This window comes from Pan paniscus, chromosome 18 (assembly GCF_029289425.2).
Source record: "Pan paniscus chromosome 18, NHGRI_mPanPan1-v2.0_pri, whole genome shotgun sequence".
Lineage (NCBI taxonomy): Eukaryota > Metazoa > Chordata > Mammalia > Primates > Hominidae > Pan > Pan paniscus.
The window spans coordinates 66,432,401-66,458,062 of record NC_073267.2 but is presented as its reverse complement, the minus strand read 5'-3'; the positions used below and the strand labels follow the sequence as shown (position 1 = coordinate 66,458,062).

The 25,662-nt window shown below is 50.4% G+C and overlaps 1 protein-coding gene across 1 annotated transcript; it reads right to left on the bottom strand.

The window, feature by feature from the left end:
• Positions 1-1,816: 1,816 nt before the first annotated feature.
• On the bottom strand, positions 1,817-23,926 carry CETP (cholesteryl ester transfer protein). The gene is made up of 16 exons (XM_034940233.3): positions 23,727-23,926; positions 22,700-22,814; positions 16,294-16,428; positions 16,133-16,203; positions 15,813-15,900; positions 14,713-14,782; positions 14,434-14,494; positions 13,732-13,823; positions 12,305-12,484; positions 10,655-10,705; positions 7,554-7,718; positions 4,605-4,672; positions 4,160-4,193; positions 3,605-3,677; positions 2,430-2,515; positions 1,817-2,249 (listed from the first exon to the last, which is right to left on the bottom strand). Exons 1-16 carry the CDS (start codon positions 23,842-23,844, stop codon positions 2,175-2,177), a joined length of 1,482 nt encoding a protein of 493 aa, XP_034796124.1. The 5' UTR covers positions 23,845-23,926; the 3' UTR covers positions 1,817-2,174.
• Between the last annotated feature and the right edge of the window lie 1,736 nt (positions 23,927-25,662).

The window sequence follows — 25,662 nt, the reverse complement described above, 5'->3', positions numbered from 1 at the left end:
CGAGATCACCCTGACTCCTTCTGCCAGGACCCTTTAAGAGCCGCCCATCCCGCCCATGAGTGCTCCTGCTTAGTGAGTCAGACCCTTGCATTAGGCCCCAGGGGAGGAAGAGAAACAGGCCTCAGAAAGCACTTGGAGGGGCAGGGAAGGGCTTGGAAGAAACCTGGCTCAGAAGATGGTGCCCTCCCCTCACATCTTCCCAGACTTGAAGGGGCATCTTACTTCTGAGCTCCCCACAGCCCCAGCCTCCTGGCTGTCTCTCCTGGCTGCTGAAATAAAGGCCAAGCCCTTTTATCACCTTTGTTATGTGACCCTGCCTGCTGGTTGGGCCTCATCTCTCACCCCTAGTTCTTTGCTTTCAGGGCCACACCAGCCCTCTTGACTGTTCTTGAATCCATCATGATTCTTTCTACCCCAGGGACCTTGCACTAGCCAGCATCTTGCTGCGCTTCATCCCATCTCAATTGGCTAATGTGGGAGAGGCATTTTCTTTACACACCCAGAGAAAATAGAGCCTGCTACCTTCCAAGACTGAGATGGTTGGAAGAAACTTTTTGTATTGTAGCTTGAGGGTGGGAAGGAGAAGACACAATTTGAGCATAAGAAGGTGAGCTGGAAGCTGGGCACGGTGGCTTATACCTGCAATCCCAGTGTTAGAAATGCTTGTTCTCCACTGCTGCAAAGAAATAGCACTCAAACATAAATTTAATTTTCTCAGCAAGGCAATTTTTAGTTTCTGTAGAAAGGGTGCTCCTCATAGATGGAACAATGGTGAGAGCACAGTTGAACAAGGGAGGGGAAAGGGTTCTTATTCCTGACCAAGGTAATCACTGCTGCTATGTTGTTCCCCTGTTGGCTAAGGTTGGACCGCACGGTCTAAGCTAATTCCGACTGGCTATTTTAAAGAGAGCAGGGGTATGAGCCAGAGTGGCGAGGTGAGTAGTTTGGCAGGAAGGACAGTTAGGAACAGGTAACTAAAGGTGACTTACATCAGAGCAGGTGACCTACATCAGAGCAGGTGACCAGGGGCGACTCAGGTTGAAGCAGGTGACCGGGATGAGGGATGGAGCAAGTGACCAGGGGAACAGGTGTGAACTACTGAATAAAACTGGTGGAAAAGGTTGTTTACTGAAATTAGAAGCAAGGGGGCGAAGAGAACCAGGAAGTTAAACTTTAAAATGGAGAATTAAAGAATAAGAGAGCTGAACATACAGACATACTGATTCCTTGAAGAAAAACTTGGGGTTAACTATATTTAACATGAGCACTTTGGGAGGTTGAGGCAGGTGGATCACTGCAGGTCAGGAGTTCGAGACCAGCCTGGCCAACATGGTGAAACCCCGTCTCTACTAAAAATACAAAAATTAGCTAGGTGTGGTGGCGGGTGCCTGTAATCCTAAATACTTGAGAGGCTGAGGCAGGAGAATTGCTTGAACCTGGGAAGTGGAGGTTGCAGTGAGCTGGGATTGTGCCACTGCATGCCAGCCTGGGTCACAGAGAGACTCCGTCTCAAAAAAAAAAAAAAAAAAGGTGAGCTGGAAATAAGCTCAGGCTCGTGAGCAGTTTATCTTCTGGAATAAAGTCGTTTGCCTTTTTAAAGGCTCTGTCTTCCTCCATTTCTACCAGAAACCAGACCTCTGAGGGCTCCTTCCCCTCCCACCATCCTCAGGATCTGAAGCCCTGGTCCTCCCTCACTTCCTGTCCAGCACTGGAACCCCATGGGACAGAGAGTGTGTGACAGCTCCTGCAGGAAGCTGGTCAGACGAGGAGAGTGCTGGGTTAAAGGGGATACATTTGGAAGGTATCCAGGGACCTGATCAGGGAGGACCGTGAGTCCCAAGGAGAGAAGTTTGGATTTCTTCCTCCAGTCACCATGGACCTTGGAGGGTTTGGGGGCAGCTGCCTTGGAAGGGCTGAAAAGAGGTGGACGGCACTGGTGAGACAATCCCTTCCCCCTCCCTCTACCCTCCAGCCACAGAAGAAGGACTCCCCAGCTCTTGGATACAGCACTTTAATGCCAGTGGGCCTTTAGGATAGGGAGGAGTTGGGAGCCAATCTCCATCTCCGCACTCCTAACCCAACTTCCACCACGCTGGAGGAGACACCAGGGTTCCAGCTGTGAGCCTGGTGCTTGCCTTCTGCTACAAGCCCCATCCCAACCTCCTTGGAGACTTCTAGCTCAAGCTCTGGAGGAAATCCACCAGCAGGTGCTCAGGGAAGCCAAAGTCCATCTGCAGCAGCAGGAAGCCCTGAAGGGAGGGGCAGTAGGAGAGAGGGGCGGGCTGGGCTGACTCCCAGGCCACCAGAAGGGAGCCAAGCTGGTAGAGGCCCCTCTGTCTGTCTCCCCAACAGCCCCCAGTCACCCCAGGAATCCTGTCTGGGCCTCTCTCCCCAGGAACAGGGGCTGGTGAGGGGGGCTTTGTACTCACATCTCGAGTGATAATCTCGGGGTTGATGATGTCGAAGAGGCTCAGGCCTTTGCTGTTCATGAGGGCTGTAAACACTACCTCGAGCCCTGGGGCAGGGGACAGAGCCCCAGTCAGCCCTTCTTGGGGAGCAAGGCCGGCCCGAGGCTCTGCCACCCTGGGTAGTGGGAGATGCTGAGACCCTTTTGGACCAATATTCTGTAAACATGTGTTTCACTTTGATTTAGCAGAGTGAGCAAGTGCTTCTGAGGATGAGGAAGAGCAGAGTTTGCCTGGCGGCAGGGCTTGCCACTCTGCTGCCAAAAAAAAGTTCCCTTCTGTCCCAAACTTGAGCTCCCAACCCATCCACAATGGCCACATGACCTGCAGTTAGCTGAATCTACCCTGCTAGGAAGGAAACTTTCCCACACAGCTTCTCAAAGTGTTCTTTGCAACCACACAGAGTGGTCTCCTTGCAAGTAGTTGTAGGAACCATTTAATCCACATCCCCTAGTTTTAGCTTCATGGTTCAGATGGGGAAAATGAGGCCAAGAGATGCCAAGACACCCCACTAGGATCATTCCAGTTTCCACGCCCTTCCTCTCCTACCTAAGCCATGTGGACAAGCAGATGTTCAAAAGGAAAGCACAGTCAGCTCAACATACTCTGTGGGGAAGGGAGCAGAAAGCTCTCAGCAGAGCCTGGTCCAAAATACCCCCAGCACACGTGTGCTATGGTATCTGAGAGTCTACCATCCGAGTCACCTCAAAGGGATAAATATTCTACCATTTCAAGGTCAAAAGGAAAATTGGGAATCATCAAGTTCAACATTCTTGTTTCACAGAAAGGGAAACTGAGGTTCAGGGCTGGGCTAGAACTAAGTCTCAGATTCCCAGCCCAGGGCTCTTTCTGCTATATCAGGTTACTATTAGGAGACCTGCATCCTGAAAGTGGGTTGAGCCATCCCGCGGGGTGGCAAAGATAATATTCTGCAGGTAAACCAAGAACAGGGGTCTGTGCATCTGGCCGAGTCATTGGCATGCAATGCCACCAGCAGGGAGAGGAAAGGGGGCCAGGACCGCTAAGTATCAATGACTGGGAAGAGGGGCACCTGAAGCTCTGCCTGGGAAGGGCCCACAAGGTGAAATGGGAAGCTCTGTCAGGCTCGGCACCCAGTTTCCCCTCCAGCCCACACTTACGAGACATGACCTCAGGGATGCCCACAGTGGTGATCATTGACTGCAGGAAGCTCTGGATGGACTCGGAGCTGCTCTGCCAATCAAATGCCCATGGTGAGTCCTCCCTGGAGCACAGAAGTGACCCACAGGGCAGATGCTGCACGGCCTCGACAAGCATTCATCCTCATGCCCATCCGTGAAAAAAATACATCCAACCCACTCCGTTTTCCTGCCCCAGACGGTGCCCCTCCTGAGTGGTCTTTCCTTCGCCCTGGGGAGGCCCAGGATTGCTAGCCCATTCCACAGAGGGAAAATTGAGGTCCAGGGAGGGGCTGCTTGGCCAGTACTCTTCTGCCTAAACCCCAATCCATACCACCACACTCTCATTTTTGCAGCTCAAGGGCTCTCCCAAGACATGGCAGGGAGAAGAAGGGTCACAAGAGACACAGCATGGACCACCTGGTCCACATTCTTTTGGTCTGGTTGCCTGATTTCCTTTAGGGCCCTCCGCCTGCTTTCTTTAAGGCAGGAGGTCCTACAGGACTTATTTCCCCCAGTCTATCCAAGACTACCTACCTCAGTCAAGTTGGAAACAGTCTTTGGTGTAATCCTGAAATAAAAAAGAGATGATAATTTGACCCTCCATTGGGCCCCCTCCTGTAACATCCCCTGGGAAAGAAACTCTAAGAATAGCAGCCAGTGCTTCTGTCTCATAGCTCAGGCCCTTTGGGGCACTCTCTTGAGATTTGCTATTCTCTTGAGATTTGCTATTCTGGCGGCCAGGCCTTTGCTCGGGCAGTGCTCTCCTCCTGCCAGGCCCTCCCTCCATTCTTCCTGGAGCCCCTTCTTCCCCACGAAGATTCTATCTAGGCAGGGTCTTATCTCCCTGCAGTCAGCCCATATGCCCCAGAGGAAAGGGGCCACATTTCCCCACCAACACCCCGCCCTGTGCCTGAGACTCCAAGGGGCCAGGGAGAGGTTTGCGGAGTTGACCGCCCCCTCTCTTCTCTGCAGCACATACTGGAAATCCAAGAGGCTTAAGAAGAGCTTTTTCTTAGAATAGGAGGCCTGGATGGTAGTCACGATATCCTGGGGAGAGAAACCAAATTTGCTGTGAGCCAGGGCTCTTCCCGAAGCAGAGAGCAACCCTCCTAGCTCAGGGCCCCTGATTCTTTCCACTGAGGGACTGGAGAGGCAAGGGTGACACGGGAACCAGGCTTAGCTACTGCTCTTCTGAAAACCGAGGAAAGTTCCCCAGCACCTGTGGCTGTGGGGTTAGGACCTGAGAAGTCACTTTCTTTTTCTTTTCTTCTCTTTTTTTGTTTTTGAGACAGTCTCGCTCTGTCGCCCAGGCTGGAGGGCAGTGGCACGATCTCAGCTCACTGCAACCTCCACATCCCAGGTTCAAGCGATTGTCCTATCTCAGCCTCCCAAGTAGCTAGGACTACAGGCATGTGCCACCATGTCCGGCTAATTTTTGTATTTTTAGTAGAGATGGGGTTTCATCATATTGGCCAGGCTGGTCTTGAACTCCTGACCATGTGATCCGCCCGCCTCAGCCTCTCAAAGTGCTGGGATTACAGGCGTGAGCCACCGTGCCCGGCCGAATAATTCTTTTTTTAACAAATGCTCAATGTTTCAGATTCTTAACAACAAAAAAATAAGTAAATAAAATAATATGTCTACATCCACATGAGAAAGCCAAAAGGAATAAAACAGAAAAAGGAAAATAATACAAAAATTAAAGAGATATTTAAAAGGCTAAATAAACTGGGCACAGTGGCTCATGCCTGTAATCCCAACACTTTGGGAGGCCAAGGTGGGTGGATCACTTGAACCCAGGGATTCGAGACCACCTTGGGCAATGTGGCAAAACCCTGTCTCTACAAAAAAATACGTGGTGGTGCACATCTCTAGTCGGGAAGCTGAGGTGGGAGGATCACTGCTGCACTCCAGCCTGGGCAGAAACAAACAAACAAACAAACAACAACAAAAAAGAATGGCTAAATACAATGTGCTATCCTGGATCAGATCTTGGAAAAGAAAAAGGGTATCATCAGTGGAAAAACTGGGGAGATTCAAATAAAGTTTAGAGTTTGGTTAACAGTCATGCACCAATGTTAATCTCTCCGCTATGACACTGTAGCATGGTTATGTAAGATGTGGACAAAGCGGGAAGTGGGTGGGGGATATATGGGAACACTCTGTATTTTGCAACTTTTATTCAAATATAAAGTTACTCCAAGATAAAAAGTTTATTTAAAAATAACAAAGCACCAGAAGGAAATGCACCCAGTAACCACATCGAAGGCCCCTGGAGAAGGGGGTTATGGTGACAGTGGTTTTCTTCTTTCTATTTTTCTATATTTTCCACAATGTGCTTGTATCGCTCTTGTCTTTAGTTCTTAATGTATTAAGAAATATTGGCCGAGCACAGTGGCTCATGCCTGTAATCCCAACACTTTTGGAGGCTGAGGCGGGTGGATCACTGGAGGTCAGGACTTTGAAACTGGCCTGGCCAACCTGGTGAAACCCCGCCTCTACTAAAAATTAGCTGGGCGTGGTGGCACGCGCCTGTAGTGCCAGCTAGCTACTGGGGAGGCTGAGGCACGAGAATCGCTTGAACCAGGAAGGTGGAGGTTGCAGTGAGCCAAGATTGCACCACTGCACTCCAGCCTGGGTGACAGAGTGAGACTCTGTCTCAAAAAAAAAAAAAATTGAAGATATTCTAAGGAGCATTAAAGATAATACTGATTCTTAATTCCTTATTTGTAATTATAAAATCAAACAGGATCTGAAAACTACAAGTTTTTTCTTAAGTTTTGTTGGCAAAACCTGGCCATTGTCTAGGAAGCTATGTATGGTATTTATCTTGCTTCATATGAGGAGAAATGCCAATTGAGGCATTTGAGGAGAATTGATTGTGGGGTGCCACCCCACACCCTATTGGGGTGTTCTGCAATATATCCAGTGTCTATACACTATACTACTTTTACAAATTCACAGAAGTTCTGAATTTGGAAACCCTTGTGGCCCTAATGAATAAAGGGTTGTGGACTTGGGTAATAAACACCATTGTCCACTGCTCAGCTTAAGGAGGAAAATATTGGCTGGGCGTGGGGGGCTCATGCCTGTAATCCCAGCACTTTGGGAGGCTGAGGCGGGCAGATCACTTGAAACCAGGAGTCTCAGACCAGCTGGGCCCACATAGCGAAACCCTGTCTCTACTAAAAATACAAAAAATTAGTCAGGAGTGGTAGCGCATGACTGTAATCCTAGCTACCTGGGAGGCTGAGGCATGAGAATTGCTGGAACCTGGGAGGCAGAGGTTGTAGTGAGCCGAGATTGTGCCACCGCACTCCAGCCTGGGCAACACAGTGAGACTCTGTCTCAAAAAAATAAATAAATAATAAATAAAAATAAGAATGAAAGAACATATGCTTGGCATGGTGGCTCATGCCTATAACCCCAGCAACTTAGGAGGCCAAGGCAGGAGAATTGCTTGAGGCCAGGAGTTTGTGAACAGCCTGGACAACATAACAAGACCCCGCCTCTAAGGAAATTTTTTTTTTTTTAAATTAGCCAGGTGTGGTGGTGTTTGTCTGTGGTCCCAGCTACTCAGGAGGGCTGAGGTGGGAGGATCACTTGAGCCCAGGATTCAAGGCTGCAGTGAGCTATGAGTGTGAGGCTGCACTCCAGCCTGGATGACAGAGTGAGACCCTGTCTCTAAAAAAAATAAAAATAAGAAAAGAGAGAAAATATTACCTAAGCTGTGGAAACCACGTGTGTACCCCCTCGTTACTTGCATGATGTGATTTTGATTGTAAGGAGCCATGTGCAAGAGACAACCAGTGCCAGCAGAGGTGGTGAGAAGGATCTGGAGGCTTTGGAGACCCCCAGGCCCCTGCCCTCTGCGGCCCATATGTGAGTCAGGTTCCCCCCCTACCACCTCTCCCTGCACCTGCCTCACCTCTTCAAATGTGTAAGCTACAGAATGTTGCTGGTCTGGGCGTGGAAAGAGGAATTTCACCATCACTGAAGAATTGACCACGACTCCCTTGTCTTGGCAGGAGATCTTGGGCATCTTGAGGCAGTGGACGGTGACTTGGGCCTGGCTGGGGAAGCCGCCGACAACCTGTGGAAGACAGGGGTCCCATGGCCAGGACAGGGGCCCATCAGGGCAGCAGCAGTCCATGCCCTCGGAGATGGGAAGGACAAAGCTGACTCGGGGCCCCAGGGCTGGGGAAAAGAAAGTAGCTTGGGGTAGTGCCCAAGCCCCAGGCTGTGCAAATTAGGACTCTTGTCCTCTCTGGGCCTCAGTTTCTCATCTGTGTGCTAGTGAAGCTATTCCTACCCTGAACTCCTCTCTCAGGATGTGCTGAGGATGCCTTCACTTAGCCTTCTGGGCCTCACTTTCCTCATCTGTAAAATGGGGATAATCATAGATCCTACCTCATAGGGTTGTCCTGAGGATGGAATGAGATAATCTGTGGAAAGAGCTTAGAACAGGACCTACTGCATGGTAACCCTCTGAGGGAAGCTGCTGTAGCAGCTGGGCTAGGGGTGGGGATAGAGCAGAGAGCGCAGGAGCTGCGGGCCATATCTGCAGGAGCCCAGCATTTTCCAGGGCATCCCAGAACAGAACGTAAAACTGCAGCTGAGGAGTATTTAAAGGAGAGACACACCAGGCTGTGGCACGAGGGGACCTGACCTAGTCAGGGAGGTGGGAGAGGCCTTCCCTGAGGTGGCAGGAGGAGGAGCAGATGGGATGGGGGAGGGCAAACCGTTCTGGCAGAGGGGACAGTGTGGACAAGAGCCCTGTGGAAGGAACATGGCCAAGATAAGGAATGCGCAGGCAGCCAGCGGGGCTGGGGAGTGTGGCCTGAGGACCTTCGATTACAGCCTGTGGGACTGGGCTCAAGGAGATCACATGCCCCAAGAAACCACTGAACCGCTGGATACACAAGAAAAGGTTTCATTAAATACATAGCTCAGCTCAAAAGAAAGAAAGGGGCGGCGGGGTGCGGGAGCTCACACCTGTAATCCCGGCACTTTGGGAGGCTGAGGCAGGAGGATCATTTGAGATCAGGAGGTCAAGACCAGCCTGGCCAACATGGTGAAACCCCGTCTCTGCTAAAAATACAAAAAAATGAGCTGGGCACAGTGGTGCAACCCTGTAACCCCAGCTACTTGGGAGGCCGAGGCACGAGAATTGCTTGAACACAGGACGCGTAGGTTGCAGTGAGCTGAGATTGCGCCACTGCACTCCAGCCTGGGGAACAAGAGCGAGACTCTGTCTCAAAAATAAATAAATTAATTAATAAAATAAAATAAAATGAAAATCTCAGTGGGTAAGTAAACAAATAAGACACAGCTGTAAAAAGAATTAATGAACTAAAAAGATACTTGGAGAAACTATCCAGAATTTAGGATAGAGATAAAAGAGATGGAAAACACGACCGAGCAACTAAGAGACACAGAAAATGGAATGAGATGGCCCAATGTGTGTCTCATGGAAATTCCAGGAGGTAGGCATGGAGAAAATAGGGATGGGGCAATCATGGAAGAGAGAGTGATGAAGAAATTTCCAGAGCTGATGTGCCAGGTGCTGTGGCTCACACCTGTAATTTCAGCACTGAGGCAGGAGAATTGCTTGAACCCGGAAGGTGGAGGTTGCAGTGAGTTGAGATTGTGCTACTGCACTCCAGCCTGGGCCACAGAGCAAGACTCTGTCTTTAAAAAAAAAAGAAAAGAAAAGAAAAGAAATTTCTAGAGCTGACAAAAGACCTCGTCAACTTTCAACTAAACAGTTACAATTACGCTGGGTGGGAAACAACTAGATGAAGAAGTAGACAGGATGAGAAAATGCAGGGCCCTGGAGGCCATGGGAGAGCGTTTAGCCTGTATCCTACACCGGCTTTAAGCAGGCAGGTGAATGACCAGTTTTGTTTCTTGAAAAGATTGTTCCGGCTGCTGTGGGGAACAGATTATTGGAGGGTATCAGGACACAGGGAGACCCACCAGGAGCTACAGATGGGTCCCCACTAGAGATAATGGTAGCCTGGGGAGGAGGTGGAGACAGACAGAAATGGAAAGACTAGAAATAGGACATCAAAGGAACAGGACTCAGACAAGGGGCTAAGGGAGAAGAGCAGGTCAGGGGCCTGCCCAATATTGTGAGTTGCGTATGTGCAGGGAGAGAGACATCACAGAGCCAGGGAAGGCTGGATGGTCTGAGTTCAGAAGGGAAGAGGGACCGTCCTCTGTTAGAACAGGAGAAGGGCCGCAGGAAGGCGCAGGTGTGGGTGAGTGGGTTGCGACTGGCAGCAGCGACGTGGGGGGGAAGTTCTGTTGGTGGCTCTGCTCAGCTCTCTGGTAAGCAGGTTGTGTGTGGAGAGGGAAGTGGAAGGTAGACAGGAGGGGGCAGCTGGAGATTTGAGGATGGCAGGGAAGGCCTGAAGAAGTCATTGCAGTGGGTGGGGGAGTGAGGTGACCAGAAAGCTGAGGGAGGCTTACCCAGAAAGCACGAGGTCCATTTGAGGTAGGAGATCATGGGTTCTTAGTGGAACCCTGCACTGAGGAGTGGGATTATGAACATCATTGCCACTGGGCATAGCAAGAAGAGGCTGCGACCTCCAAGGAGCTTGCCTGAAGTCAGCTTTGGGATCAGGAGTAATCAACAGTCACTTATTGCTGGGGCCCTCTGAGCCCAGAGTTGTTCCTGGGGTTCCAGCCCCCTACAAGTCCCTATGCCTGGGTAATGGAGCAGGGAATGGAGCATTATCTTTGGGGGCAATAGAGCTAGGTTCAAACCCAGCCTTGCCATTCACTAAGTTTCCCTGTGTGTAAAATGGGGACGGTTTGACCGCCGCACTCATAGGGTTGGTGTGAGCACTGAAGGAAGTCACACACACTAAGCGCTTCACTCCATGCCGAACACCCGAGTAGGAGCTGAGTTCGCTGTTATAATTGTTGCCATTGGTGTTGTTATTGGCTGTGTGGGGGCTCTTGAAGCCAGAGCAGGATTGGGGTGTGTGAGATAAACCCCACACAGGGGCAGGGGGCAGTTACCTCTTGGAAGATTTCCTGGTTGGTGTTGAAGCCCCAGGTCTCCAGCACTGCCTGAAAAAGAAATGAGGAAGTTGGAGGGTGGGTGGAGTAAAGTCCACTCCTCAGAAGAAAACTTCGCAGGGACCAAGGGCAGTTTCAAGGACTGGACCCCTCCTCAGATGCAACTCCCAACCTCCCAGACAACATGTGAGATGCTCCGGGCAGGGTGTGGAACAGGGAACCCCTGTCCCGGCTGGAGGCCTGGCTTCTGCTCCCCACTGTGCCCCACGCAGGCTGTGTGACCTTGCACAAGTCTCTTCCCCTCTGTGGGCCTCAGTTTCCTCATGAGTTCAATGACAAGCACAGCCTGGAAACTACCTAAGCATTTCTAGTACAGTATAGGTGAAGAGTACAGGCTTTGGGGCCACCTCTTACAGGCTGTGTGATCTTCAGTAAGTCGCCTACCTTCTCTGAGCTTTGTGGTTTTTTGTTTGCAAAACAGAGGTAACAGTACTTATTTCACAGGATGAGTGCAACAAAACAAAGTGTAGCAAATATAACTGCAATAAATGTAAGACTAATATCACCTTATATTTAATGCACAGTTACTACGTGCCAAGTTATATCTATACCTAAATCTATTGATCACTCTGTCTATCTATCCATCTATCTATCTGGCAACACATAGTTGACTCCAATAAATGCTGGACTGTATTTTTTTTCTTGAGATGGAGTCCTACTCTGTCACCCACACTGGAGTGCAGTGGTGCCATCATAGCTCACTGCAGCCTCAACCTCCTGGGCTCAAGTGATCCTCCCTCCTCAGCCACCTGAGTAGTTGGGACTATAGGTATGCACCGCTGTGCACAGCAGATTTTTAAACTTATTTTTATTTTTGTAGAGACAGGGGTCTCCTCATATTGCCCAGGCTGGTCTTGAACTCCTGGCCTCCAGGGACCCTCCTGTCTCTGAGAGAAGAGAGACAGACCCTCTCATATTGTTTTATATTGTTTTATACTCAGAAAAAGAAAGAGAAGCGAAACTAAAGGCAGGTAGCCCAACGCCTAGAAACCAGACCCAAAACCAAGGAACCAGACCCAAAACCAGGCCTGGGCCTACCTGACCTAAGCCTGGTAGTTAAAGATGGACCCCTGACCTAACCAGTTATGTTATCTATAGATTCCAGACATTGTATGAAAGAGCATTGTAAAAATCCCTGTCCTGTTCTGTTTCGTTCTGATTACCGGTACATGCAGCCCCCAGTCACGTACCTGCTACTTGCTCAATAGATCACGACCCTCTCATGCAGACCCCCTTAGAGTTGTGAGCCCTTAAAAGGGACAGGAATTGCTCACTCAGAGAGCTTGGCTCTTGAGACAGGATTCTTACCCATGCTCCCGGCTGAATAAACTCTTTCCTTCTTTAACTCGGTGTCTGAGTTTTGTCTGCGGTTCGTCCTGCTACATCTCAGCCTCCCAAAGGATTGGGATTACAGGTGTGAGCCACTGCACCCAATCTGGACTTTACTGCTATTGCTCCAGCTTAGGTGGTCCCTAGTTCTTTTGCCCACCACCAAGTTTCCGAGTTTCCTCCCTCCTCCCCATGCGTGTGCACACACACACGTACCACATGCCATCTGGATTCCCTAGCAGCCCAGCCCCACCCACTCACCTTGAACTCGTCTCCCATCAGGCTGAGCATGAGGCGGCCATCCTGGAAAGCTACCTTGGCCAGGGAGTGGAAGACTCGCTCAGAGAACCAGAAGTACAGCATGCGGGAGTCCCCCAGCAGTGCGGGCGAGAAGGTGGGGAGGGGGAGGTCCTCTGAGACATTCTTGTAGATGAAATGACCCTGGAGGAAGCCAGGACGCTGGCTGGACCCTGTGTGTCCCTACTGGGCTCAGGTCCAGCTTCAGGGAGATTGGGAGGAGCCCCAGCATTCAGCCCAGAGTGCATATGGGGAAACTGAGGAAACAGCTGTACCCAGTTTCCCCCAGCGGGGCTTTCACTCATTCAACAAATACTTCCGGAGTGCCCACTATGTCTCAACCACTGTGGGAAGTGAACCAGACAGACGTGGTTCCTGCCTTTACAGGGTTATATTCAAGTAACGACATTGGTCAGGAGAGCTGGTGACCACGGACCTCCAGCTCCCACCCCGCCCCAGCTGACCACCAGCCCTGCCCCTGCAGAGGGCAGTCCATTGACCATCAGCTCCTGGAGGCCAAAATCAGGAAAACAAGCTACTGCCCAGTCCCCCGCCCATCTAGATCATCCAGCCCATGGGTTGTGAACAGGCTTCAGGAGTGGCCAAGAACCTCTGAAATGATCCTTCTGTCCAGTTTTCTAGGGAGAGGCTCTGTTACAAAGATGGCTGGGTCTGCCCTAAAATCTTCTCCAATCTCTCCCTCCATTCTGTACCACTTAACTTTTAGCTGGTCTCAATATTTAGCTGAAATAAATTCCTCAGTTTCCCTTGCAGCTAGGGTGGGGTCCTGTGATCAAGTTCAGGCCAACGGGCTGTGAGCAGAGTGGGTGTGGTGGTCAGGCCAGTCAGCCAGGACCCTGGGATGAGGCCACGCCTGGGGCTGGCTGAGAACACGTGGAAGGGGCTTGCGAGCCTGACACCCTGCAGCCTCCAGATCCCCCGGGGCTGCAGATGCTCAGACTGCAACAGAGGGAAATAACTGTCTATTGTGTTTAAGCAGCTATTATTTCAGATTTCTTTGTTACAGAAATCTATATCCTAAGTAATAGAGGGTCCAAAGCTTTTGTCAATACCCCCCAGGGGGGGCCACAATCCACTGCTGTAGAGGATGACAGAAGCCAAATAAGCCCTCTAGGAAGGAGCTGGTGCTTTGCTGGGATCCTTGTAGTGGGCAGTCCTGGTGCCTGCAGAGAGGGGTCCGGGGCACGTCGCTGTGGCCTGCCCTCCTCACAGCATCAGGAATGCGGAGGAGTATCAGGAATGCGGAGGAGCGCCCCGGAACTCTTGGCTGCCATAAGGTTGAAGCTGGGGGACGGGGTTGTCAAAGCACAGGAAAGGACCAACTCCCCCTGGGGAAGCTGGGCCCTGCCCCACCCTCCCACAACTCCTACCTTGTGATGGGACTCCAGGTAGGAGGCTGTGATGATGGGATCACCTGTCAGGGAAATGTCCACCCCAATGTCTCCATCTGAAAGGATGCTGGCTGCAGGAGGAAAAGATCAAGGCAGGGCCTCAGGATGGGGGACTTGCCCTGAGTCACCGCTCCCCTGCATCCACACAGCTACCCAACCCTCCAGCCTCAGTGTTCCCCTCTGTAAAGTGGGACCTGGGTGTGCGGGGAGGGGTGTGGCACTTTTTCATTCTCTCTTTTCCCAAGTCTGTCTGTCTGGGTAGGTAGAGCCCTTCTAGAAGGTTGGTTCAGAGCAGAGTCCAAGACTTGGGCTGAAACCCAGCTCTGCTCTGTACTGCATAGGAGAGTACAGTACATGGATGAGTGCCCAGCCATGTGAGCAATCTAATTATCTTTTTTCCTAATCTACTTCCAGGAGAATCTTGGAGTCCTCTTGGACTTAATCACCCATTTGTCCTGAGTTCTATAGACTTGCCCAATGCCACACAGCTTGTGCGGCTGCAGCCCAAAGGGGCAGAGATTTGCCAAAGTATGCTCATAACTAATCATCAATTGTCAGAGCCAGATAGAGCCCATGAGACCTAGACAGGAAGAGTGACGGTCCCAAGGCCACGTAGTGCAGCAGGTGGCTTTCTGGATCCCACTGCTGTCTTCTGAGGCATGCAGACAGAAATGCACTCACCAGCCCTTGTCTGGACAAAATCGGCCATGATGTTAGAGATGACGTTGACCTCTTTGCAGATCTGGGGCAGATAGAGCAGGTGCTTTCCAGGCAGGAAAGGAGGCCAGAGGCAGTGCCTCCTTCCAGCTGCGTGGTGGTGGCAGTGCTGGGAACCAGCACAGGGGACTGGCCACATGGAGAAGGTGGGAGTGGCACCTTCTCAGGGAAGGGCAGGGAGGAAAGGGCTCCAGCCTCCTGGACATGGCCCTGGACCACAGGGAGTCAGCCAGCCTCACTCACCTGTCCCTTCAGGACCAGCTTCAGGGTGAAGGAGATGAAATTTGTGAACAGCTGCTTGATCCACCCAGGCCTGAAGGCAGCAAGCACCACAATGAGCCCCTGACCAGTCCTGTGCATCCATGGAGCGCCTAGTGTGTACCAGGCACCGTTCATGGCTCTGTTGGCCCTGACTCTTGCAGTGCAGGAAGTAAGAATTATCACTCCCATTTTGCAGCTGAGAACACGGAGCCTCAGACCCAAGAATTAACTGTGGCACCATCCCAGAATTCCTCGGGAGGGCCCAGCTCCTGTGACGCTCACACCTGTCACACACACGAGAACGTGTCGAGTCCAAATTCATACATGTATCCGTCTGCTCCAGAATCAGAAAATGGCCTGAATAGAGGTCTCCTCTCCAGACCCCACCCACCAGTTCCCTTCTGCCTTCCAGTTTTGGCATTGGTTACATGACTAGGGTCTCTCCAAACCTTGTTATCTTCCTCTGTGCAATGGGGTTAACCCACAGCTCCTTGACAGAGGGTGTCGGCCAAGACAAAAAGCCCCACCCTGGGAAGCAGGAGAGTAAAGTATCTAGGAACTCAGCTTCTGGGGTCAGAGAATGCTGGGTTCAAATCCTACTCCCATCCCTTAGTGGCGAGCTGTGTGTCCTCAGCAAGTTACTTAGCTTGGCTAGAGTTTTATCTCTGAGTTAGTGTGGTGCTTGGAATGCAGGATGCACTCCGTAGATACGAGCTTTTCCTTTCTAACCTCTCCGTGACTCAGTTTACCCATATGTAAAAAGAGGATGATAACAGAATCTATACCCTAGGGTTGGTTTTAAGGACAAAATCAATTAATTCATGAAAAGGGCTTGGAATAGTGCTTTGCACACAGCAAGTTCTTAATAGCTGTTAGTTACTAGCTGTTGGTTATTGTTGTTTCCAGCCTTTGAGGGTGTATTGATGGGAGGGGGTAGGAAGTGACCCCACTGAAGGTATTGCTGCCCTCAGGTTTGGCCACCCATAAGCATGCCCTGTGTGGGGTTGAGCCTGGAGGGGGCCATGGACATGCTAACAGGATGGGCACGAGCAGGAATGGGGGCCACAGGGTGGTGTACTTACTCTCGCTCCCCTTGGAGATGCAGGAGCAGCTTATGGAAAGACAGGTAGCAGTCAGGGGCATCGGTCCGCACTCTACCAGAGTCACAGGCTGCAGGGAGACCCGACACGACCTCAGGGCAGCCTCCGCTATCAGATGGTATCCACATGCTGCCCAGGCCAGTCAAGAGCTTGGCCAGCTCTGGGGTCCCCAACCCTGCAAACTTCCCAGGCCGGGCCTCCTTTGGTGGCCCCAGAACCCTCTGCCTGCACAACCTCCCCCTCTGCTGAGGCCAAGCCCTGGACTCCAGCTCCCACTTCCCCAGAGGACGCTTGATACATACTCAGCTGTGTGTTGATCTGGAGGTCAATGGCAGAGTCAATCTCGAAGTCAATGGACTGATCAATACCCAGCCTGGAAAGAGCCAAGGACCCAGGACCCTCATTCAGCCCTCCAGCCCAGAGAGGGCCAGGGCATGGGGCATCAGCTGACAGGAATGCTTACCACCAGGCAGTGGTGTAGCCATACTTCAGGGTCCCCTTGAAGACCACAGACACGTTCTGAATGGAGACATCAATGGACTTGGCTTCCACCAGCTCCACCTGGCTGCTGGCGATGGACAAGTGGCTGATCTGGATGCTGGGAAGGAATGGAAGTGAGGAAGGATGTCGGGGGTCATCCAGGGAGCCCAAGGAGTGAGCCTCCAATTTTGTCTAGGCGAGGGTGGAAGATAGAATCATGGCCCCCAAAATGTCCTCCTAATCCACAGAACCTGCAAATATGTTACCCAACATGTCAAACCCTGGGTACCACACTCAACTCGTGTTACCCATATGCAAGTATGGTTAAGTTAAGGACCTTGGGGTAGGTGGGGAGATGATCCTAGATTATCTGGGTGGTCCCAATACAATCACAGGGTGCCGAAAAGTGGAAGAGGAGGCAGAAGAGGAGAGGAAGGGGAGAGGTGACCAGGGAAGAACGCCCGGAGAGAGTCAACCCTGGTGTGCTGAAGATGGAGGGAACCGTGCTCACAGGGAGATTTATATCTAGAAATGCCTATCTTTAAAAAAGAGAAAGATCTCAACTCAATAATCAAACTTTCCACCTTACGGAACTTGAAAAATAAGGGCAAACTAAGCCCAAAGCTAGCAGAAGGAAGGAAGTAATCAGGATCTTAGTGCCTACGAATGAAATAATAGAAAAACAACAACAATCGGTGAAAACAATAGGTGGTTTTTCCAAAAGATCAACAAAATCAACAAACCTTTAGCTAGACTGGCAAAAAAAAAAAAAAAGAAGAAGACTCAAATTACTAAAAACAGAAATAAAAGCAAGGCCATTATTACCAGTCTTACAGAAATAAAAGGAATTATGAGAGAATACTACGAACAATTGTGTGTCAACAAATGAGGTTAACTAGATGAAATGAAATGGACAAATTCTTAGAAATGTAAATGGTATATGAAGAAGGGTGAAAATTGATTCGGAAGAGTATCAATACACCACCAGAGGTAAAGTTAGATCAAAAATAGGTTGGTGGGCCAGCGTGGTGGCTCACACCTGTAATCCTAGCACTTTGGGAGGCCGAGGAGGGCAGATCACCTGAGGTCAGGAGTTCATGACCAGCCTGGCCAACATGGTGAAATCTCGTCTCCACAAAAATACAAAAAAATTAACCGGGCATGATGGTGGGCGTCTGTAGTCCCAGCTAGTTTGGAGGCTAAGGCAGGAGAATAGCCTGAACCCACGAGGCGGAAGTTGCAGTGAGCTGAGATCGCGCCATTACACTCCAGCCTGGGCAACAGAGCAAGACTGTCGCCAAAAAAAAAATAGATTGACAAAACGTTGCATGTCTATATCAAAACATCTCATGTACCCCATAAATATATACTCCTACTATGTACTCTCATGTACCCCATAAATATATACGTCTACTATGTACTCACAAAAATTAAAAATAAAATTAAAAAAATAGATTGGCAAAGACTTCTGGTATAGGAAACAACTAGATTGCTCCAAATTCTTCTTCTTCTTTTTTTTTTTTAATTTGTTCTTTCTTGTTTGTTTGTTTGAGATAGGGTGGCTCTCTGTTGCCCAGGCCAGAGTGCAGTTGTGTAATCACAGTTCACTGCAGCCTCGAATTCCAACGATCTTCCTGCCTCAGCCTCTGGAATAGCTGGGACCACAGGCATGCACCAACAGTGCCTGGCTAATTTTTGTATTTTTTGTGCAGATTGGGGGGTCTCACTATGTTGACCAGACTCCACATTATTCTAAATGCTCTAATTTAGAATTAGACCCTACTACAATCTCCAATCCTCTTTCAGTTCTACAGAAATTTAAAGCTCATACCATTGTTTTGTTTTTTTTTTTTGAGACTGAGTCTGGCTCTGTTGCTTAGGCTGGAGTGCAGTGGCACGATTTCGGCTCACTGCAACCTCTGCCTCCTGGGTTCAAGTGATTCTCCTGCCTCAGCCTCCCTAGTAGCTGAAATTACAGGCTCCCGCCACGACATCCAGCTAATTTTTGTACTTTTAGTAGAGACGGGGTTTCACCATGTTGCCAGGCTGGTCTTGAACTCCTGACCTCAGGTGATTCCCCCACCTCAGCCTCCCAAACTGTTGGGGTTACAGGCATGAGCCACCATGCCCAACCCGTTTTGTGTGTGTGTGTGTGTGTGTGTGTGTGTGTGTGACAGAATTTTGCTCTTGTCGCCCAGGCTGGAGTGCAGCGGGCAATCTCAGCTCACTGCAGTCTCCACCTCCTGGGTTCAGTGATTCTCCTGCCTTGGCCTCCCAAGTAGCTGAGATTATGGGCATGCACCATCACGCCCAGCTAATTTTGTACTTTTAATAGAGATAGGGTTTCACCATGTTGGCCAGGCTGGTCTTCAACTCCTGACCTCAGGTGATCTGCCTGCCTCGGCCTCCCAAAGTGCTGGGATTATAGGTTTGAGCCACTGAGCCCGGCCGCGTACCAAATTTTTGAGTGGAGTCTCTTCTGGTAATAGCTGCGTAAGCTCCTAATACACTAACCTCCTTGGATGACTAAATTCTTGACCTCCGCACAGAATGCAATAAACACTATCTGAGACATTACAGAGTAAGTGAAAACAGTCAGACTGGGCCAGGCTGTGGCTCACGCCTGTAATCCCAGCACTTTGGAAGGCCAAGGCAGGTGGATCATCTGAGGTCAGGAGTTCGAGACCAGCCTGGCCAGCATGGTGAAACCCCATCTCTACTAAAAATGCAAAAAAAAAAAAAAAAAAAAAAAAAAGATTAGCCGGGAGTGGTGGCATATGCTTGTGGTCCCAGCTGCTCGGGAGGTTGAGGCAGGAGAATCGCTTGAACCCAGGAGGCAGAAGTTGCAGTGAGTCGAGATCGTGCCATTGCACTCCAGCCTGGGTGACAAGTGCAAAACTCTGTCTCAAAAACAAACAAACAAACAAAAAAACCCACAAACAAACAAACAAACAAAAAACCCAGCCGGGCTGCAGGGGAGATGCCGGGTGGAGGAAGAGAACAGCGCAGGGTGCATTTCTCCATTTTCACAGATTCTGGCATGAAGCTGGGCTCCGGCTCTCGCTGTGAGAAAGGACAGTGGGAAAAGTCCCTTTCAAGTTCTTGAACTCTGGTAGATCATAGTTTTTCTGGCCTAGAGAACCAGAGGACAGGATTTGGGACAATCGCAGCTGCTGGAAAGCAGGGGGGAATACCACAAATGAGAAAGTCAGAGCAGGGAGCTTCCCTCACCCTAAATAAAAGGAGATGGAGGCATGCCAAGGAATGGGGGAAGCCTCTAGAAGCTGCAGAAGGCGAGGGAATTAATTCTCCCCTATAACCCCCAGAAGGAATCTGGTTCTGCTGACAGCTTGATCTTAGCTCAGGGAGAGTCATGGTGGACTTCTGGCCTTTTAAACTGTAAAATGGTAAACTTGTGTCATGTTGAGCCACTAAACTTGGAGTGATTTTTTTTATGGCAGAAAACAGGAAACTGATACAGACGGCTTCTGGGAGGAGGTGACACCAGATGGAGGGTGGGAGTTTGGAAGATAGTAGGTGGCTCAGCTTGGAGGAGGCCTCAGCTAGGCCCCGGGGGCAGAGGTGGAGCTGCACAATGGGAGAAGCGTTGGCCCTGGGGTCTTGGTGTAGGTACAGCAGAGGATCTGTGCCACCTGTGCCGCCGGGGACTTGGTCAGAGGTGGGGCTCAGTGAAGATCCTTAGGAAGCAAGGATCAGAGAGGAGAGACTGCAGGCAGGGAGGCCAGTGGGCCACATTCACTCTCATATCCCTCTACCCTTGCTGAACTCTCCCCCAGGGCCCGGCTTGAGCACATGGAATATGACACAATAGAAGCGGCCATCACGTACCAAACACATGCTGTGTGGCAGGCACTGTGCTGAGAGTTTATACACATTTCCTGGTTTAATCCTCACAGTTACCCACGAGGTAGTCACTATTGCTGTACCCACTGAACTGAGACAGAAATGGCTCAGACAGCTTATGTGGCTTCAGAAAACCTCAGTAGAAGGGAATTTGATCCTGGGTCCATCCCACTCCAAATCCCATATTATAAGCCACTATGACACACTGTGCCCAGCAAGGAGAATCCACGTATATCTAGCTTTCCCGGTCTGTTCTGTTCTATTTTATTCCATTCGCTTTAGAGAGAATAGTGTGAAGAATTCTCATCTTACCCATGATCCAATTTCATCTGACATTAATCATGGCCAATCATATTTATGGCCAATCATATTTTATTTCTACCCCACTCATATACGTTTGGGATAACAGTTATATATTAATGACTATGACATCTAGTCTATGGCAGTCTGGTCTTACTGAATTATTGCTGATTTATTAAGGATACTATTTCTTTAACTTCTCAACGCTTTTGCCATGTCTGACCTCTTGCAACACATAGGTCTAGGATAGCATTATCCTCTTTTATTTCTTAGCAACAGAGTCTTGCTCTGTCACCCAGGCTGGAATGCAGTGATGCAATCATAGCTCACCGCAGCCTTGACCTCCCCTTGGCCTCCTGAGTAGCTGGGACTGCAGGCACGCACCACCACGCCCAGCTAATTTTTAAATTTTTTATAGAGACAGGTGGTCTTGAACCCTGGCTGAAGTAATCCTCCTACCTCGGCCTCCCAAAGTGCTGGGATCACAGGCATGAGCCACTGGACCTTGCCCATTATTGTCTTTTACAGAAGCCTAAACTGAAGCCCAAAGTCACACAGAGGGCGTGGCTGCGCGAGACCTGGGACGCCCCACAGCACCCGCTAGCGGCGGGAGTTTTCCTGCAAAAGGCGAAATGGCATCCAGCACCGCTGGCGCCCCCTGGTGGCTCAGAAACATTTACCAAGACTCGAGGCCCAATGTGCGCGGGTAGCAGAGACCACCCCTGGGGAGCGTGTTTAGCAGGGCTGGGGAGGAGGAGGAGATTGGCTTTAAGACAAAGACAAGGTCCCTGAACAATGTCTGCCCCACCCTTGGGGCCTCAGACCGACACACAGACCGGGACCCAGGCTCCAGGGCAGCCTGAGGTGCCATGAAGGTGGCTGAGTTCCCGATACTGAGCTGAGTTTGCACATGAGCTCCGCCAGGCTGCTAAACCTCTATCAGCTCCTGTTTCCGTGTTTGTTAAGCAGGGTCATCCGGGCGATGGCATTATCCTCTTTTACAGAAGAGGCTAAAATATATGATAAAGATTAAGATAGGCCGGACGCTGTGGCTCACGCCTGCAATCCCAGGACTTTGGGAGGCCGAGGCGGGCGGATCACTTGAGGTCAGGAGTTTAAGACCAACCAGGTCAACATGGTGAAACCCCGTCTCTACTAAAAATACAAAAATTAGCCGGGCGTGATGGTGGGCACCTGTAATCCCAGCTACTAGGGAGGCTGAGGCAGGAGAATATCTTGAACCCGGGAGGTGGAGGTTGCAGTGAGCTGAGATCGTGCCACTGCACTCCAGCCTGGGTGACAGTGAGAGACTCCATCTCAATAAATAAATAAATAAATAAATAAATAAATAAATAAATAAATAAAATAAAGATTAAGATAGATAAAGGGCCAGGCGTGGTGGCTCACGCCTGTAACCCCAGCACTTCGGGAGACAGAGGTGGGTGGATCACTTGAGGTCAGGAGTTGGAGACCAGTCTGGCCAACATGATGAAACCCCATCTCTACTAAAAATACAAAAATTACGCGGATGTGGTGACGTGTGCCTGTAATTCCAGCTACTCTGGAGGCTGAGGCACGAAAATTCCTTGAACCCAGAGACGGAGGTTGCAACGAGCTGAGATTGTGCCACTGCACTCCAGTCTAAGTGACAGAGGGAGACTCTGTCTCAAAAAATGAAAAACAAGAAAGAAAAAAATATATGATAAAGGTGAGGATATTGTTTGTAAAAGCACCTGGCCCACAACCGACCCTTGACTGTTACCATCATCCCAAATAAAGTCAAGATAGTAATTTTAGGCTTGGGGTGGGGGACTGGTTAAGCCAAGAGTTCAAGACCAACCTGGCCAACATAGCAAGACCTGTCTCTACTATAAGAAAACAACATTTATAAATTTTTTTAAAAAATACTTATTTTGCTGAGATTTTTCTACCCTACCCCCCATTCACTCCCAAATAAGACCTCCATCTTCCCAGGGCAGTGGGAAAGGACCCTTTGAAGCCTGACTCTTAGAGGGGCTGTTGGAGAGGTTGATACACTCCAATAAATCCCCCCAGGGCACCAGGGGATGGATGGTGGGGGTAGGGAAGGTGTCAGGCTCTGGTTCCAAATCAAGGGGAGAGACCTGAGTCCCCCCGCTGCTGCCTTTCCTCCCTGTGGGCTGGGGGCAAGCCCCAGGCTGTTCCTCCCGCCTCCCTAGCCTGGTCACACCCGAGGCCCGACTCACTTGTGCAACCCGTACTTGACTTGGCCAAGGAGCATCATGGCCTTCTCGCCCGTGATATCTGGGTAGCTGGCTCGCTGGAAGGCGGTCTGGATCACCTTGGCAGTCTCTTGGTTCACTAGAGGGGAGGGCAGTGGCTGAGGGGCTGCAGGCCCACGCCAAGCCCCCTGCTCCCACCCCCAACTGGCCTTGGCCATGACTCAGCCTCTCTGAGATGAGGCTCCCAGCAGGCCTTAAACCTGACGGGTTGGACTGGGCCTCCCTCTGGGTTTAAGGTTGATGGAAATTCTAGGGGACACAGAGAGCTCTGACCCTGACCCCAGCCAGAGATCCTGATCATACCCTAGCCTCTGGATCCTGACACATGGGAACCCCACTATCCTAGCAAATGGGGCAGCCCTGAGCCCAGCCGCACACTAACCCTAGCCTCACCCAGACGATGCTGTGACACTCTCTGTAGTCCTGGGGGTCTATAATTCTGGCTTTTGAACTTGGCGATATTCTATTTTAGAAATTGTATCATTTAGCCTCCCTATACCCTTATTATATTGAGCAAGAGACTGAGGCCCAGAGAGGGCAGGGGAGCTGGCCAAAGTCACACAACAGTCAGTGATGGTGCCTCTGTCACCTGAGCTCATGGCAACCCCTGACTTTGGCCATAGAGTGACCCCCAATACCAAATATACACCAACCTCCTAATATTTACCCCCTGACTCAACCCCCTAACCTGGCTCAGATCTGAACCCTAACTCGAAACCCAGTGATTCTGGGTCTCAGACAAACACAAATCCCTATACCTGGCTGTTTGCAACGCAGCTAGGACCTTCTCACCAAAGAACTTGACCTTGAAGGCGAGGTCAGGAGGGGGTGATGACAGCTCCGCTCAGCCCATCTCCGTCCCAGGGCACTCCTCTCTCTGGGCTAGTGTGGCAGCCAGCTTCAGGGCTGGCTTCAGGCCAGGGAGGCTCCTGGCATAGTGGGTGTCCATGAAAAGATCCCTGGCAGGGCAGACAGATGCACTGATACTTACACACCAGGAGGGCAGGCTTGGTGATGCGGCACACGATGCCTGCCTCGTGCGAGGTGCCTTTGGAGCAGGCATGGGCATTGCCCAGCAGGGCCAGGGTCAGGACGGTGGCAGCCAGCATGGTTATCAGGCAGTGGTGTGTAAGTGGCCTGAGCCGTTCAGCCTGGAGCCCGTATATGTATGTCCGCCCAGCCCCCACGGAACATGAGGCTCTTCCGGGCAGCAGGGTCTTCCTGGCCCCAGAGATTCACCTCCTTCCTGCCCAGCCCCTGCGGCCTCCTCTCGAGTTCAGAGCCAGACATTCAACAAGAGCACCCCAACTTCTACTTGTCTCCCCTCAACCATCTGCACCATTTTTGCCATCCCTTATGTTATCTGGATAATTGCTTAATATGTTTCCATGAATTCATTTATTTTTTACTTAAATACATATATCTAGGAATAAACTTTCTCTCTCAGTTGCCAAAATACAATGACTATGAGAAAAAGACATTGAATTCTTGCCAGATACTGTTGCCCGACAATGACCCCAAGCTTGAAGCCTGCTGTTGCATGTAAAGTAAAACTCAGTAGAAAAAGGGAGAGGGCTTCATGGGTGCTAGAGAAACTCTAGCATCGACCTTTCCCTTGTCTGATTTGAAAGCTTGAAAGGATAATGTCCTCACTGTAGTATTCCATGGCATTTGACGCTGCATCTGGGTACCCCAGAAACAGTCCTCTATGTAGACTTTCCTTGATATGCATAAAATAACTCTGGGTGGGTATACAGCCTCTGAGATCATTGGCTGCCTCCGGGAGAAACTGGGTATCTGGGGGAAAGGGGCGGAGCAGGGGGAATGTCTGTGGCATTTGAATTCTGAGTTGTGTGAATGTGTTATCTTTCAAAAAATTACAACATACAGTACTTTACCTACAGCTGGGGCCGAGAACTGCCCTGCAGCAACTGTGACCAGATGGCCAAGTGCTGCCCCCTCAGAGCCCCTAGGAAGGAGCCAGGGCTGCAGGGATGTGGGCAGGATGCTGTGCCCCAGGCAGGGCCAAGGAAACATGAGTCGGGATGGCCTTGCTCAGTCGCCTCTCAGGGGGTCCTGCCCTAGTCCCGAGTTTGCACCTGCTCCAAGCCCAAAGCTGCCCAGAACCACGTGGGGAGCCGGGCTGACCCTCACTGTTTCCCAAGGCTCAGAGACATAAGCTGATTGCCCCTGGGCACCAGCCCTCGGGTTCGTACCCACAGACCTCTGGAGCCCCCTCACTGAGTGAGCACGTACCATCGGCCCTGCCAGGGTGGGGGCTGGAGGTGAGCCCTTTAGCCCAGGCCTCCCCAGCACCCCGTCCTCCGATCAGGCTGGAGGAACTTCATTAATGGGCTCTATTTATCCAGAAACGTGAGGACTTCCCGGCGGCTATTGTCTTCTTGGCTGTTGTTTCTGTTCCCTTCCTTGGGCCACGGAGGGCAATGACCGAGGGTGCCCCTGGCCAGGGTACTGGCGGTCAGTGGCTGGGCCTGGAGAGAAAAGGGAGGTGGGCCCCATCCTCTAGTGCAGCCTGGGTGCTGGGGGCCTCCCAAGGGTGGGAGACCCTGGGGATAATGGATTAAAAAAAGAAACAAATAACTAAACCAAAAAACCAAAAGAGCCCATCCTTTTAAACTTAGAATCCTGCACCTTAGACTCTTAAAACTTAGTAAGAATTATACTAATATCAGCTGTATTTTCGAGATAATGCTTTTTTGCATTATCTCATTTAATCTTTTTAAAATTATTTTTTAGTCTTTTTAAAATTGTAGTAGAATTTAATTTACTGCATAATGAAAACTTACCACTTTAACCATTTTAAAGTGTACAATTCAGGGGCATTTAGTACATTGACAGTGTTATGCAGCCATGAATTTAATTCCAGAACATTCTCATCACCCCAAAATAGAGCCCCACATCCAATA

Bases quoted from the DNA above. Each gene is read 5' to 3' on its own strand.
- CETP (XM_034940233.3), bottom strand. From the start codon at position 23,844: ATGCTGGCTGCCACCGTCCTGACCCTGGCCCTGCTGGGCAATGCCCAT. The intron at 16,429-22,699 runs GTGAGTCGGGCC...ATTCCTTCCCAG, and splicing joins GTCAAGTACGGGTTGCACAA to CATCCAGATCAGCCACTTGT. The intron at 14,783-15,812 runs GTAAGTACACCA...TGCTGCCTTCAG, and splicing joins CATCTCCAAGGGGAGCGAGA to GCCTGGGTGGATCAAGCAGC.